Consider the following 17,427-nt stretch of genomic DNA (forward strand, 5'->3'; position numbering starts at 1 on the left):
TATGACTCCTCCCAATCGCCGTAGATCTGTGCTACTGCCTTCTGCTTTGCCAACCACACCTTCCGATAACTAGGCTTGAAACCATATGTTGCCTCTGTTGCCTCTTGCAACACCTTAATCGACACCGACGCATCAGCTCTAACCAATGGAAAGATTCTCGCACAGATCACATGATAATCAAGCTGCTTGTGGTCGCTTGATATCGATGTGGCCATACACGTGTGTGGTCCGTTGTACCTCCTAACTTCCCATGTGCTCTTTCTTTTCCGCATGACTATCCGAATCAACCAAGTGCACCGTTACCGAACTCCTTGCATCTCCCTTGGTATTTTAGATTGTCTGATTCTATAACCCTGTACTCAACTCCACGCCAAATGATGTAATCTTTTACGCTCAACACAGCTTCCTCCTTACTCTGGAACGATTGGCCAATCTGAAATTCAGTCAAACCTGTCCTATCATGCATACCCTGCCCATCGAATGTTGCCTCTACATTATGGTGTTGGCCGATGGCTTCCAAGTTCAAAGACGACAGGTGGGGAGGGTACTCTTGTGTTCTAGAACCGGAACCTCCATGGGTTGTACGTGTACCTCTTGGTATATCATCATCACTGTCCCCACCAATATCAACCGGCTCCTCATCGGAATCATCATCACACAGCGCATTCTCAACTCGATCCGGTCTGACCTCAAACTCAACCTCAGGCACACAATGAGACACACTTTCATGAACAGCCCCAGCACGTTCGGGCTCGGGAGGTAGAACTGCCGCTGCTACCACAGGCATTGATGTCGAGGCACCACCAACTGTGGTCGACTGAGGATCCGGTACCGATGCCCCGAAGCTATCCACACGATCTTCCAACTTTGCAAACAGCTCAGGTATCCTCACCTCCGGAAAACTACGCCTGCAGTGAAACAAGACCTGCAGGTCTTCATCAGACCCTATCACAAAGATCTCATATCTCACACCAGTTGACACAACGGTAATGGGAATCTTGTAAAACAATTTTTTTACCAGCTTGGTCCCACAGGTACCGAGCTTTTGTAGTATGCTGAGCTTAATCTCTGCCAATGTACTTGAAGATCAGATAAAAATACTAACCGGTTCTCTATCTGTGAATTTCACATCATGCTTTTTGCTCTTTTGAATTTTTCCAGAGCAGTGGACCAGAGCCACAAAACTATCTTCCCCATCCATTTGTGAATAACACTCTACCTCTCCACATTTGGCCCTTCCATGGTTTATATAGGGAGCCCAATGACACACACTAAACGTAAACAGCTATAGGCACCAGCGGTTTACGCACGCACACCATCCAACAGCAGTTTATGAACAACCCACCATACATGTAATTCGCGGCTGGTACTAACGGTTTCTGTTATTTTGTAAACCGCTACTGCCAGTAGCGGTTTATATAGATATGTGAAACAATGTATTTACGTATCAGTTTCTGAAACAATGTATTTGCATAATATTGAGATTGAAACAATTTAAATACATAAATTGACCACAAAATAACCTTCATTTTTCCTCCGATTCATCTTTGTTTTCTTTTTTTTTTAACTTCCTTTCTTCTATTTTCATTTCTACTCTAATATCAAATATAATATTGAAATGTTTGTGACCTAAAAGTTTAGAATTTAATTTTTGTTCATTCCAAAAAAATTTTTATGATAAGGCTAATAAAAATAAATTCTATGCAAATAATTCACATAAATTCAAAAAAGACTCTTATATAAAAAGATATATTTTAAAATTGAGATATAATTATTTATATGTCTTCTTCTATTAACTTAAATTAAAAAAAAATTTCATGATAGATTTTTATTGTTTGTTTGGAAGAAGTAATTTCTTTTTAAACGTTTAGGAATTATTTGCAATAATAATGTACTTAAAAACAAAAACAATAACAATGTAATGAGAAAAAACTATATACTCAAAAGCTTATATTTAATTAACAATGAAACTTTCGATCTTTCTTAATCTTCAATCGATGTCATGTATAGTGTATGTAAAGTATCAATTATTGTGGCTCTCCAGAGTAAAAAACAAAAAAGTAGTTGTTGTAAACAATAACAATGTAGTCACTCTTTACTCTCTTGAAGAGATTAATAGCTTAGCTGCACGTTTTATTTGAAATTTGTAATAATGATACTACGGGTAAATATAATTAAGGTTTAGTTGTATGTTTGGTTGGTATGTTTAAAGGAGCCGAAAGAGAGTGAAAGCATGACAAAGCATATATATATTACACTATTCTTTTGGAGGTTTAATGAATTCTTGTAATTATAATATTAATATCAGAGTCTTCTTTTGTCAAATTAACTTGTCTAATCAAAATTACTTTTCCTAGGATAATTGAATTTTTTCCCTTAACTAATACACTATACAACTTTTTGACATTCTCTATATATCTCTACTGAAAATTAAAATGACCTCATCACGATGTTGACTTTGTGACCCATCATGAATAGCGCTAAGAAAGCTGGCAGCCATTACGATCTAATCGGGTCGGATTGGGTCTCGTGAATTTGATAGCCGAACCTATTAAATTTGATCAGTTTAAATTTGATTTGTTAGTGTATTTTTATAATTAGATCGAGACTGAATCGTGACTGAATCGATTAAATTCAGATTATATCGGTTCGGATAATCAGATATCTGATTAGAATTAAATTTATAAGCAAAATTAAAAAAAATATAATGCTAAATAAAATTTTTATTAAAAATTAAAAAAAATAATAAATAAAATAAAAATTTATAAAATTTATATATATATATATGATATCTTTAATTTTTTATTATCTAATATAATATATTAGATAATTAACTCAGTTCAAGTTTTGGTCTTTAAATTGATTGAAATCTAATTAGATGCACTGCTTAATATAATTGGATTAGATTAGATTTAATTAGATGGTCGTATCTATTTTTATCGATAGTCATATATAATGTATGTCTAAAAATTATACCTATATATTGGTATATAGAAATTTTATATACAACAATGATAACGAAATTTTGTCTTATGGATCAACTATATGGATTGAACGATACAATTAAGTTTTATCATGTATTTTGTCTATAAAGAGATTTTTTATATATAGATTTCACTTGATCATCTTAGGAATGATCTTCCTAAGTCTTTTTTTGCCTTTTATTCCTTGTTCATTTTCCATCTCATCCACCATCTTGACTGTGTGTTCTATCGGTCTTCTTATCACATGTCCAAACTACTTGAGATGCGATTCTGCCATTTTTTTCCACAATAGCTGCTATTCCAACTCTATCTCTTATATCTTCATTCCTTATTCTATTCAATCGCGTATGACTACTCATCCATTTCAACATCTTCATCTTTACTACACTTAATTTATGTTCGTGCTTCCCTTTAACCGCCCTAATACTCTGTACCATAAAACATAGTCGGTCTGATATCAGTACGATAGAATTTATCTTTAAGTTTTAAAGACACTTTTTTGTCGCATATAAAACCAGACGCACTCGACATTTTGACCAACCTACTTGGATCCTATGATTTACATCCTGTTCAATCTCCCCATTATCATGTATGATAAACCCAAGATACTTAAAACTTTTAACTTTTTGTAGGATATTTTCTCCAATCTTCACCTCTGTATTAGGGTTGTTCTTTCGGCAGTTCAACTTACATTTCATATATTCTGTCTTGTTACGGCTTATACGCAAACCATACACTTCTAGAACTTCTCTTCATAAATCAAACTTTTTATTTAGGTCTTTCCTTAACTCTCCCATAAGGACGATATCATTGGCAAAAAGCATGCACCATGGCACAAGTTCTTGGATATTCTCTGTGAGTACTTTCAATACTAATGTGAAAAGGTATAGATTTAGAGATGATCCCTGATGTAATCCATACCAATAGAAAATTCCTCTATCATACCACCTTGAATTTTCACACTAGTTGTAACTCCATCATACATGTCTTTAATTGTACGAATATATGCAATCTTTACTCTCTTTCTTTCCAAAATCTTCCATAAGACCTCCCTTGACACCCTATCGTACGCTTTTTTCAAATTAATAAGCACTATGTGTAGATTCTTTTTATTACTATGATACCTCTCTATCATCCTTCTTAACAGGTATGTAGCTTCAGTGTTGGATCTGTCTGGCATAAAACCAAATTGGTTTTTTGTTACTTGTGTCTCTTGTCTCAACTTCCGTTCTATCACCCTTTCTCATAACTTCATGGTATGACTCATGAGTTAGGTCCCTTTATACTTTTTGCAACTCTGTATATCCCCTTATTTTTGTAGATAGGTATCAAGGTGCTCTTTCTCCACTCATTTAACATCTTCTTTAACCTTAAAATCTCATTAAAACATTTGGTTAATTACTCGATACCTTTTTCTCCAAAACCCTTCTAAACTTCAATTGAAATAATATTGAGTCCTATTGCCCTGCCATTTTTCATCCGCTTTAGAGCCTCTTTTACCTCGAAGTCTCGAATCCTTCGATAGTAGTCGAAGTTTTAATCTTCTTTCCTCGTGCATAGTTTACCAAAAAGAGTCTTCTATCCATCATAAAATAATTCGTAAAAATAGCTCTTCCACCTTTCATTGATCTTCTCATCTTGAGCCAAAATCTCTCCGTCTTTATCCTTTATACACTGAACCTGATCCAAGTCTCTCGTTCTTCTTTCACGGCTCTTTGCGATTCTATTAGCTATATATACTTTTTTCTCCTTCCTTCATGCCTTAAGACTGGTAGAGACCCTCATATGCTCTTGTTCTTTTTTCACTTACAACCACTTTTGTTTATTTCTTAGTTACCTTACATTTTTCTTAATTATCTGCAATGCGACACAAAAATCACTCTTTAAAACACTTCATTTTTGCCTTTATCTTTTTTGTATACTCGCATTTCATTCCTCTAGATTTACCAAAATTTTCTTTTACTGTTTTTCTAATAACTTCTTCCATCTCCCTCCACATCTCCTCCGCGCTTCCATCCCCTTCCCACTTTGCCTCTTCTCCTACTCGTCTTAGAAAGTTTCTTTGTTCTCTGCCTTTCATCCTGCCACCACTTCGTCATTGGGTTCTTCATATGATGTCTTTTCCTCAACTATTGCTCAACACAAAATTCATGACAAGCATCCTATGTTGTGTTGTTAAACTCTCTCCCGAAATAATTCTACAATTATTACAAAATTTCTGGTCGACTCTTCTCAACAAGAAGAAGTCGAATTGAGAGCTTGTCATGCCAACCTATAAGATATAAGATGTTCATTTCTCTTTTTAAAATATGTATTTGCGATGAGAAGGTCAAAGATTGAAGAAAAGCCCAAAATAGTTTTATCCTCGGTATTGACCACTCCGAAACCATCGTCTCCGTGAATACTTTCATACCCAGTCACTTCTCTTCCAATACATCCATTTAAATCTCCTATTAAGAAAATCTTATCTTTCGAAGATATGTCTTGGACTAAACTCTTTAGATCCTCCCAAAACCTTATCTTGTGTTGTTCGTCCGAACCTCCTTGCGGTGCATAGACGCTAATCACAGGAAAAATACCTCCTTCCACCACAAGTTTGATAGAGATGATCTGATCACTCACCCTCTTAACATCCACTACATCCTTCTTCCACTGCTTATGCACGATAATATCTACCTTATTCCTATTTTTTACCTTTATTGTATACCAAAATTTGAACTCGGAGATATCAAACTCCAATCCCTAGTCTTTACACCGACCTATTTTATTTTTTGTAGGCACATGATGTTAATTTTCTTCATTCTCATAATATTCACTATCTCCATAAATTTTTCTGTTAAATTATTTATATTCTATGTCTCAAATTTTAACTTTCTGTCGCTCGAACTTTTATTTTTATTATTTTTTTTATGAACTAGCTTATTTATTTTGGTTCGTTTATAAAAATGTAGGAACTTTTGCTCGTTTAACGCAAGTTTGGCGGAGTTCAAAGAAATTTTATATATATATATATTAGTAAAATTAAACTAATGTGTATTTTTTTGGTGTCTAAACTATTGTGTATGATATATATTTTGAGTTAATTAGAACATCCTTGACTTTGTTATTAACATTAGAGCGTCATGATGTATTGTCCCACTTTATCTAATTATTTGAATAAAATCTCTTGGGTACGGGGAAGTCATATATAGTGGTCTAAAGATGACAAACCAAAGCTTATTAAAGAAGCCGTTGATATTCCAGCTTACTTTAAAATGTGGTCTAAAACTTTGAGCCCAATGCGGGATTAATTATGGCATCGATCAAAGTTATTGATGACAACACTTAGTTATCAATAATATACAATTATTTTGTTCACATGATACGATTTTTATTTACGATTTAATAAGTTACTGTAAAATTTGTTGCAACAGTACTTTTTATCGCAATATACCACAATATATTTTTTATTGGGATAAATTTTTTGACAATTATAACTATTTTTAAGAAAAAACATCTAAATAATTATATTTTTAATATATTTTTTTACGTAAAAATATTTTTAAAATCTTTGTAATTTTTTTTGTATAATTTTTTATTAACCTTATACTAAAATTTTTCTTTTGGATTTCATTGGGATTGAATTTTTAGGTTATAGAAATTTTGATACTATATAATAAAATTTTTTTAAAAAAATTTAAGTTTATAGAAATTTTGATATTATATGATAAAATTAGGATTGGATTTATAGAAAAAAACACATGAAACATTATATTTCTATAAAGAAATGTTATTTGTACACTAAAATTAGTCACTAAAATCAGCCTATATTTGTGTATAAATACATGTGTAGTTTAATTTATTTTTATAATGTATTTATATTTTAGCATATATTTTATACTAATAATTGATTTTAGTGACTGATTTTAGTGTACACGTAACATAACTCATTTCTATAACACCTACTATTGAGTCGACGTACTCTGGTCAAATTTAATTTGTATATACTTTTACAGAGTAGTGTGAAAGAGAAAAATTGGTTGTGAACAATTTGTACCGGCAATAATAAACATGTGACACAAGAATGAATTTCTATATATGTTTGTCCTCTACATACCTGTTAAGACATATTACATATGAGGAAAGAAATGATTTCAACTTAAGATATTTGTCCTCTAAATATCACGAGTTTTACGACAAGGAAAAACATGAATGTATGTTATGAATGATGTTGTGACTATAGGAGTGTGAATCGGAACAATATACGTTGAAAAAGTCAAAGTATAACGAGAGTCCGTCATTGCAGCAATGATGATTGATTGACCGTACAAGTCTACGTATATACGCCGTTAATGTAACAAGAATAATCAAATTAAACCACGTTCTTAATAAGATATGTTGAACAAGTTATTTGTAGGGTTAAACTTTTAAATGGGCTCTTTATTATTTTTCTTTGAATTATCCGTTAAAGTGAATCTTTTGAGAAGCATTATAAATAGAAAAAGATATATAGATGGACCAAATTAAAATGATGTATGTCTTTTTTTTGTATTTTATTATAAGTGATTATTTATATATATAAATATGTCTTTATATAAAAGAATTTAACTGAAAATTATTAACTAATTTGATATTTAACTAAATTACTAAATATAGTTCATGTCAATATTTTTGCTACAATTTTTATATAAAAATATATTCATATAATTAAATAATTATTTTTATTATATTCATTAATGTTTTTTTTTTGTTCAAAAATATATATACTATGTATAAGATAAGATTACGGTCTTAGCTGTAAGGCAAGTAACTTTCACACAAGGAGTAAGTTGCAATTGCTAAATGCCAGGTAGTACGCATAATAAGGTTAATTTTGTTGTGGTTAAACTATCAAAAATACTATTTGTATATTAAAATTAGTTACTAAAATTAATTATTAATATATTTATATATATATAATTTAATTTATTTTTAATGTGTATCTATATTTTAACATATATTTTATACTAATAACTGATTTTAATAACTAATTTTAGTGTATACATAACATATTCGTTAACCTATATATGACGCCTAATAATTAAGTTCACCTAATTTAAAGAGTTGGGTGGTTAAGAGAGATGGTAATATTGACATTTAGCTAGACAGATTATATATATTGGCACCTAGTATTTGTTTACAATTTGAATTATGAATTTATTATAATGATTTTCTTGAAAAAAAATTAGGGATATATATGAGATAACGACTTCTCGATTTATATAAAATAGAGCTAATGCTTCATCCACAATTTATTAATTAATACTAGTTCAATACATTCAACATTCAAAATCTTGTAGCCGCTTCAATTTAGTTCCATTTAATAATTTATATGGTCGGAATGAGAGAAAGCAAATGAAATAGAAGGATTAAATTAATTAGATCTAATAAATTGAATACAATGAAGTGATTTAAAAGTTTTATATTGATAATTATAATTTTAAATATTATTTATTAGTCTCAGATATATTTTAAAGTTGAATACACATGGTTTGCAAAAGGAAAAAAAATCTTGGATTATATTTAATTATTTTTGCTCCACGATATATGTAAAGCCTAATCAAGTAGCTAGGAATAAACTTTTCAATAATAAAATAGATGTTAATAAACAAAGATGATATATAATTCACATTCAAAAAAAATAGTAAACACAGTATGGCCCACCAGATATGTTATTTTATGGAGTGAAGGAGAAAAGAAAGAAAATATAAATAATTAAGATGATAGAGCATATGGCAGGTTATGGGGTTGATTATATTCTTATCATATAAATTATAAGGGGAAGAGATTTGAGAGAATCTTAGCATATATCATAGGAAGCATTCTCAATTCTCAAACCCTAACAACCACTGTATTGCAGATTTTCTTGTTGTGGTATCTATTTTTGCCAACCTCCATAAGATATAGCTACATAATCATTCAATTTTTCAACATACATAAATTAAACTAATACTCAATATCTACTACTTTATTTTTATTAATTTCTTTATTATTAAACACCCTTTGAAATCCAGAAAATCATCATTCAGATCAGATCTTGCATTATCTTTTTATCTCAATTCATTGCACCAAGTCCAAATCATGGGAAAGGGTAAGGAGAAGGAGCTTCATCAGGTAACTATTTGGGGACTAGAAAATAATAATATTAGCATAGATAATAATGAAGAAAACAAGAAGTGGATGCATAGAGAGACAGAAAGACAAAGAAGGCAAGAGATGGGGAAGCTTTGTGCTACTCTTAGATCTCTTCTACCTTTAGAATATATTAAGGTATGTAATTAATTAACCATATATTTTTATATTAAAGTATGTAATTAATTAATTATGTTTTAATTTTTTGTTGAATAATTTCATATGTATGTTGATGGTGATGATCATTAGGGAAAGAGGTCAACTTCTGATCACATGTATGAGGCTGTGAATTACATAAACCAGCTTCAAAATAAGGTGAAGAAGTTGCAAGCTAAGAGGGATGAATTAAAGAAGCATTTTTCTGATCTGAATAATAATGCAATTCATGATGATGATGATGAAGATGAAAGTATTTTACATCTTCCACCCTATGCTGTTGTTCATCCTTTGCAAGGAGTAGGTGTTGAGATTATTTGCTGTTACAGCTTCAAGAAATGTTTGTGTCCCTTGTCAAGATTGCTACACATTCTTATTGGTGAAGGGCTTAACATAATCAACACTATTTCAACCAAAAAAAATGGAAGATTCATACACACTATCCAATCAGAGGTTAAATTGTTATTCACCATGCAAATTAATTAGCATGCTAAAACCATGAAAAGTGGTTAATTGGTTATTATTAATTTTTTTTTATGTGATTTTGAATGAAGGATCCAAATATTAGTAGTAGTGCTGATTACTCTGAGCTGCAAAGAAAGCTTACAGAAGCAATATCATCATCTTCAAGTAATTACATTTATACTCTGCTATTATGGAATATTTGCATCATTTGTAGCACTGCATTGGTTATAACTTACAAAAATTTATTTAACTATTATTTGCAGGTTTGTCAGAAACTTTGATTAGACCTGATGAAAGTTGCTTATTATATCTTGATTCTTGAGATCAAAGGTGTGTAATTTGGTGACGTTTGTAGCTCATTCTATTTTGTACTATCATTACTTGTTAAATATTTATTTGATTTAGAATAGGATTGTAGTCTAAACTCTATTTAAGTCTTGCTTGAATTGTCAATTTTTGTGATCATTCAGTATCATTGCTACTCATGGATAAAACTTCACATACATTGATGTTAACTATTTTTTTTTATTCTCTCTTTCTGCATGTAACTTGACAGTATGATGGAACTAATGTGCTTAGAATCACAATCTAGTTGGTAACACAATTTATGAATTTAGTTTTTTAAGCTGCTGATTAAGAGTATGTTTTCTAAGATAATTAAGGCAAATGTGCATGAAAAAAGATCACTCATTATCCTCATTGGTGGTTTACTCATTTGCTAGAAAAATATAATTGTGTTTTATTTTGGTCTATATATATTAACATCTCAGGTTATGCCATAAAAATTAGACAAAGTTAGTTTTTATCTCAAAAAATGATAAAATTTTGGTACTCGTAAATAAGAAGTTTTCAGATAAATTTAGTAGCTAGTTGCTTTGTTTCCATATTATCTAGAAGATATTAACATATCAGAATACTAGTCATCCTAGTATATTCTAATAAATTGCATGCACTTCAATTATTAGAGGATTGTCATCCTCAGTCAACTATATTGATACAAAATAATTAAGTTTAATTAGAGAGTTCCACTAAATTTTTCAATTAATTTCTTTGTGACTATGTAAGGTTTTCTTACAAGAATATGAATGTATTGAACTAAATGATGGAAATTGTACTTACTGAAAAAGTGTCATTAATTGAACTATATTATTTTAGTCCCAATGTTTAGAATAAATCATATTTTAATTTTTAATATTTTAATCGTCCTATTTTTATTCTAAAACGTTTAAAATGATATCAATATATGTTATTTTACTGTTAAACTTTTCACTAACATTTAATGAAATTATGCACTATTAATAATACTTTTATTAAAGCTATATTTGCAACTTTTTTCTCCTACCTTCACTTTTTCAACAAGTCTAAATCCTATTTTCTTATTCTCTTTTTCTTTCTCCTCAAATTCCTCTTAGAGAATCCATAATATAAAAGGAAGAGGAAAAATAAAGTAGGAGAATGAAATTTCCACTTGTTGAAAAGGTAAAAGTAGTAGAATAGAGTTAAGCAAATATAGCTTTAACAAAGATATTATTAATAGGACATCAATTTTATTAATTGTTAGTGAAAAATTCGACTGTAAAATAATATTGATATCATTTTAAAAATTTTAAGATAAAAATAAATGATTAAAACATTAGAGGCTAAAATAAAATTTATCTCAAATATTGAGAACTAAAACAATACTATATATATAATGTTACTTACAAATATGAATCACTAGCTAGGTGTTCACATATATATCACATACCTTAATAATTGTATATATACAAATTCTACATTTTATTGGTGTCTTTTTTTTTTCAATAATTAAATAATGTTTGACTTTTAAAAGAAGAAAGAAAAATCTTATATCTCTCAAAAATAGAGCTAGTATGAGTTTATGGGTGCTTTATCAAGTATCAACCACTCATCTAAAGTAATAAAAGAACTAAAACATAAAAGAAAAACTACAATTGCTTCTTCTAACTCCTTAATCACATAGAACAAATCTAGGGATCACGGATACATATATATTGCACAAAAAAACACATGCACACAAGCTTGTTAATATTAGGAGGTGTGTTTGGTTAAATATATAAGCATGCATCATTTTATTAATTTTGATTCCTCAAAAAGTGTTTTAACTTTTAAGATATTAGCCGTCAACAAATTAAAATCTCTAAAAAATTTCCAATGCATGCGCATACACTTCTTTCTTAGCTAAATTACTATTAGACATATACACAATTTTAATTTAATTTTAATGTCTAGCTTTTAATCCAAATTACTACTACTTGTAGTATATAATGACTTAAACCTAGATGTATATCCAGCTCACCCTATCTAAATTATTGTACTAGTTTTGATATTGTCTTTTAAGACTGGACACAAATCAAAATTAGTTCAACAGCATTAATTCCTCAATTATTAGTGTGAGTATATATATCTTGCTGGCTGGGTCCATATATACACAACATTGTGCAAGAAAAGCTTGAATACCTGAGCAGAATAATCAAAGTACTTTTATTTAGTGCACTGCTGAAACCAAACATTATCTGATCACTTTGCAATGTTATTGAATCAATTTCATTTTGTCTCCCATTTGTCTCCTAGTTTCGATTTTTAGAAGAGACAATACCCACATTTATATCGAAGAACCTAAGCTAGCTAGATAAGAGTAGAACAGACATGCTAACAACTAAGCTACTCATGGTTCCGATCTTTCTTCAAAGATTTTATTTTATTAGATATATAATCATTTTTATATTATATAATGACATTTATATATTAAGTGCACACTAAAATTATTCACTAAAATAAGTTATTAATATAAAATACATATTAAAAATAAATTAAACTATATATATATATATTTATATATAAATATACAATAATTAATTTAATGATTAATTTTTAGTATGTATGTAATATTTTTATTACATTTAATAATTTAAATTTTTAAAATAAGTAATTTTATGATATAATATTAAAATTTTTATAACAAAAAAATTTAAAATTTTATTACCGTCGTCATCATTCTTCAAAACAAAATAGAATTTTAGCAAAATGCAAAAATAGACCTATATTAATTGAGATTTCAATTCCTAACAAAATTTTTATTTAAAAGAGTATATTAGATATATAATTATTGAGACTTTAAGTCTAAAAAAAATTTTAAATAAAGAACTCAACATAATAACGGAAAACAAACACAACAAACAGAAAAGAAATTAAGGCAACACAACAACACAAAAAAATATTCTACTGTTATTTCCAACATAATCGTCAATAACAAAAAAAAATTTACACCTCTCTATTCATTGCAGCTAAATAAGATCATGTTAATAATTTTTTGTATGCCTTTGTTTTTATTCTAAAATATCTTTGTATTCATTTCCATTCAGATATTCCAAATGACCGCACATAAGCACATTAACTATTTATTTTGATCCTCCTTTTTATTGGATTCTTTTGTCTAATTTAAAAACTATTCTTTCTTCGAACCAAAAATATATATTCAAATACTCCACACCTACCAAACAAATTCGCAACCAAGAGTATATTAAATATATAACTATTCACATATATCTCTTTATTAGTTTTTTTTAGTAAGTAATTTTACGACATAACTAAGTCTTTACTTTGATGTTTTCTGAGTTCTACTTTTTGGTTCTTTATTTCTTTGAAGTCCACAATTATGTACAAGCTTAAACAAACTATGTATGTTTCAATCCCAAAAAAAGGAACTTCCTTTTATTTTTTATTTTTCTTTTATAAAAATTAATGAATACCTATATATATTTACAAGTATCGTATTCTAAATGAATGTATGTAGTTATTTTGGAAACATTCATTAAATTACGGTACCAAATAATGTTCCCTTCAATATATTTGACTCCGTATTGTTTAATGACCCTCATAACGGACTTTAATTTTAATAGTACAATACAACACTATTTAAGTAATTATATGCATTTGTTTGTCGTTATATTACTAAAAAAGCTTCCATGATCTGAATTATTGGTCTATTATTTAACAATTAATAATAATAAAAGAGAGAGTGCTTCATTCCCAAATAACTTTACTCAATATATAATTTTATATGTATGAGATAACGACATGACTGTCAAGTACTAATGATTTGTTCGTTATTGATCTGAAAATGATAATATTTAACAGATAAGCGGATTCATAAATATCATTATTTAAATCCATAAACACGGCATCATTCGCCTCTGGGATTTGCTTGCTGAATGCTGATCTTATTAATTGATAAGATTTCTTTGTTTGCTTTTGGTGCCTCTGCTCTCTGCTGGACCTAAAAATATCTATAAGCACTTAATTTCATTGATTAACATGTGGGGTTAATCTAATTCATATCAGCTTTGGATATATGCTAATAATATCATGGAGTCCACAAATATTGGTCCACAATTCTTTAGTGTGGATTAATCCAAAATCAACTGTATATAAAGATACATATAATCATTCATATATGTGTATCTGTTTAAGATTTTAAAAGAAATATATAATACTAAAAAAATTATAAAAAAATAATTCAGCATAAGAATAATAAAAAGAGAAAAATTATGCAAAAAATTCATGTAAATCTTAAAAAAAAATAAAAGAACTTACACTAATAAAAAAATATAATTGTTTATGGCTTATTCTAAAGATTCTTTTATTTATCTTATATTAATTCTTTTTGAATCAATAAGAATCAAATTCTAAATTTTTACATCATAAAATTTTGTATACCATATCATAAAGTTATTTTTTTAGAAAAGTTAAATTAATAGAAAGAGATATAGAAATAATTTTATCTTTAATATAATCTCATATTAAAAATAATATATATTTTTAAAAAATTAATAATCTATTACAAAAAGTTATCTCTTTGTTAGCTAAATTAATAAAGAATTTCCATTGTGATCATGGGTCATGATACTGGTATTGGTCCAAACTACCTTTTGATCAGTTTTGTTACTATCATTATCAACTGTCTATAATTCTTTGGAAAACATGCAAAGATATGGTAGAGAAAAGATGAAGAGGACAAAATAATTAAGCAAAACATCCAAAATACAGGTAGAATAAAGTAGTAGCTTTTGTTCAGTGTTTTTGTCTTAGCCAAATCAAACATCTATCTGATCTAAAATCTCATTGCAACCCCACCACCCAAAATATATATGTTATGAATAAGAAATGTGGTCATCTTGATATACATGCATATGAAATCTCATCATATGACCTGTGGTCTGTCGTAGGCATGCGTTGCTGTATGTATAAGGCAGGATTCAAATTCCAACACTTATTTAAACGGACAAGTGAGCTGACCATTCAACTAACCAAGTTAGTTACATATGAGTTTAATAAGTAAGTTGTTAACCATATCAAAGGTAATTATTGGTTTTCTCTCTTATAGGGGTGCTTGCAAACTTGGCCTACATGAAGAGTACTTTGATGGGCTTAGCCCTTTTAACTTAGTTTGGGCTTTCCAGCAGCTTACCAAAAGTATACACCGTTATTCAGACATTTTGATGGGCTTTTGCCTTTAATTTAGGGCCATATATTATCTTCACTAATAAATCCAAAATGTTAATATGACTAATACCCCCAAAAAATAAAAGCAAACATAAAAAGAAACTAAATAAGTTATAAGTTGACCAACTTAAATTCGTCAAATCATGAAGTCTACTTAAGTAAGTATCGAGAATTATGATAGATTAGTTCTTAACTTGTTAGTCTCGGAGATATTGTGTATAATCCAAAAAGATAAAACTTACATAAAATTTATACCATTAAAAAATATCAGTTAAACAAATTAAAAAAATTTAGTATCACATTAGCCAAAATAATAACATTTTCAACGTGAATAGTCATTCTAGTTAAATAAGTAAAATAACTATATTTATACCATGGATATTTTAAAATTAAACTCTACTAACTTTATTTTTTAGAAAAAATAAAAAAGCTTTCAAATATAATTTATAATTAATTGAGGGAGGATGAGGGGAAAGACAAAAGTAGTTCTTCCCCAAATTGATATGTCGTATGTGCATATTTTTATCCTATTTAATTGAATAGTTTTTGGATGATATACAGTAACACTAGTGATGAGATCCAAAGTGCAATAGTGATTGGAGGAATCAGAATAAAAAAGAGATTTGGATCTTCATAGTGACAAGTGACAAGGACAAAAGAGCCCAACATATGAAGATCACTGTGAATGAAAGGGCCATGTCCTCTGAAACCCACCCATCATAGGCATTTTATACGCATAACACTACAAGTCAAAGTTTGGGCTAATGACCAGTACCTTATATTAGTACTCATAGTGGGCCCTATATGCATATACCTTTAACATTTATGGTCCACCAATTTATTAATAATGTATCTCTTTGTCGTCACCATATGCGTACAATCCTACTATCAAGGATCCTAAACATCCTATATGGGCCCACAACACTGCTTTGTGGGGGACCAAATTTTATCATTTTTTAATGCAATTCAAAAATATTATCACATGTGTGTATATATTGAAATTAAGTCAAACTCATTATCAACTAATCATCACATCTATTTGCATCAAAATTTATTTTTCATTTTAATTAAGTAGAATTATAGTCCATCTAATAATAGATAACATACATAGCTCCTAGATCATTATGGCAAAAGCCTAACACAGTCTATTAGATATAAGCATTCGAGTGAATTTTTTTAAAAAATAATTTCATAATTTTAGAAAAAAATAATTTGATCACAGAAGCAAATATAAGGTGTTTTGCTATATTCTTCTTTTACTGTTGTTGTCATATAAATTGTGGTTTTGTAGGCCTTGAAGATTGTTCTAATACAGGTGCTATATATACATCTAAGGTTGATAGTGGCTTTACTTTAATTTGGTGGCCTTTCCATATTCACTGTTAACCTTTCCCTCTATGAGACTTTATATGCATCACCTTTATTTTCTTTTTCAGTGGTACGGTAGATTTCACTACTCCTCTATTTTTGTACTTAACGCACAAGAGCAGAGTAACATTTAGTGTATTTTTTCCTAGACTATTAACCAATAAATTCAGTCAAAACACAAATTAGCCTATTAAATTAGAGAACTTTATTATGGCTAAGCACTAATAAGGAATTAACTAATGGAGCCTGAGGTCACAGTTAAAACTCAAGGGCTTAAGATCCATCAACTCTATTTATAAACATAAGTTAAAGAATATCAAATCTGACTTTGTCTCTCGAAATTAAATCTAAGCCTCCTAATGAATTTTGATGTATAAAGTAAAACATGGTAAACAAATATATACATGTTTGAAGTTTGCTCTAGACAATGTAGGTTGGAGATCCCAATAAGTAATAAAGGGAATTATTGTCTTTGTTTTTAAAATTAAGTATGGTGAGAGAAAAAAAGCCAACTTGGATCGGAATTGGCAACAGCTTTTATCTTAACAAATCCCAAGGGTGAATGTTGTTTAGTTAAAACATGGCAAATCTACTCACCCTAAATATACGTAGCCTACACACATAGCCACCCTTTGGAACCCTAACACATAACATTTTACACTTTGTTAATAAACAATTTTTTTTCCCATTTAACTCAAATTTAATTAATAGATCTAACTACTTTCTCTTTAACAAGTTATAATTTGATATTACATAACTACTTTCTCTTTAGACTGCATAT

The 17,427-nt window shown here is 29.1% G+C and overlaps 2 protein-coding genes across 4 annotated transcripts; one reads left to right on the top strand and one right to left on the bottom strand.

The window, feature by feature from the left end:
* Window positions 1–283: 283 nt before the first annotated feature.
* Window positions 284–1,201, bottom strand: LOC130981468 (uncharacterized). Its single transcript, XM_057905062.1, has 2 exons — window positions 1,106–1,201; window positions 284–997 (listed from the first exon to the last, which is right to left on the bottom strand). The coding sequence occupies exons 1-2, from the start codon at window positions 1,199–1,201 to the stop codon at window positions 284–286; spliced, it is 810 nt and encodes a 269-aa protein (XP_057761045.1).
* A 7,556-nt stretch (window positions 1,202–8,757) lies between these two features.
* On the top strand, window positions 8,758–15,992 carry LOC130982888 (transcription factor bHLH36-like). Of its 3 annotated transcripts, none has more exons than XM_057907021.1 (5): window positions 8,758–9,272; window positions 9,384–9,743; window positions 9,845–9,920; window positions 10,019–10,085; window positions 15,840–15,992. In XM_057907021.1, exons 1-4 carry the CDS (start codon window positions 9,084–9,086, stop codon window positions 10,075–10,077), a joined length of 684 nt encoding a protein of 227 aa, XP_057763004.1. In that variant the 5' UTR covers window positions 8,758–9,083; the 3' UTR covers window positions 10,078–10,085; window positions 15,840–15,992. The 3 variants fall into 3 exon arrangements, with proteins under 3 accessions (XP_057763004.1, XP_057763005.1, XP_057763003.1); XM_057907022.1 differs by lacking the exon at window positions 15,840–15,992 and adding an exon at window positions 10,312–10,322; XM_057907020.1 differs by lacking the exon at window positions 15,840–15,992 and having other exon boundaries at window positions 10,019–10,230.
* Window positions 15,993–17,427: the final 1,435 nt, after the last annotated feature.

This window comes from Arachis stenosperma, chromosome 5 (assembly GCF_014773155.1).
Source record: "Arachis stenosperma cultivar V10309 chromosome 5, arast.V10309.gnm1.PFL2, whole genome shotgun sequence".
Lineage (NCBI taxonomy): Eukaryota > Viridiplantae > Streptophyta > Magnoliopsida > Fabales > Fabaceae > Arachis > Arachis stenosperma.

Excerpts from the sequence above, each read along its gene's own strand:
- LOC130981468 (XM_057905062.1), bottom strand. The coding sequence starts at position 1,201 with ATGGATGGGGAAGATAGTTTTGTGGCTCTGGTCCACTGCTCTGGAAAA. Across the intron at positions 998-1,105 it reads AATTCACAGATAGAGAACCG|ATTCCCATTACCGTTGTGTC; the intron begins GTTAGTATTTTT and ends TTGTTTTACAAG.
- LOC130982888 (XM_057907021.1), top strand. The coding sequence starts at position 9,084 with ATGGGAAAGGGTAAGGAGAAGGAGCTTCATCAGGTAACTATTTGGGGA. Across the intron at positions 9,273-9,383 it reads TACCTTTAGAATATATTAAG|GGAAAGAGGTCAACTTCTGA; the intron begins GTATGTAATTAA and ends GATGATCATTAG. Across the intron at positions 9,744-9,844 it reads TACACACTATCCAATCAGAG|GATCCAAATATTAGTAGTAG; the intron begins GTTAAATTGTTA and ends TTTTGAATGAAG.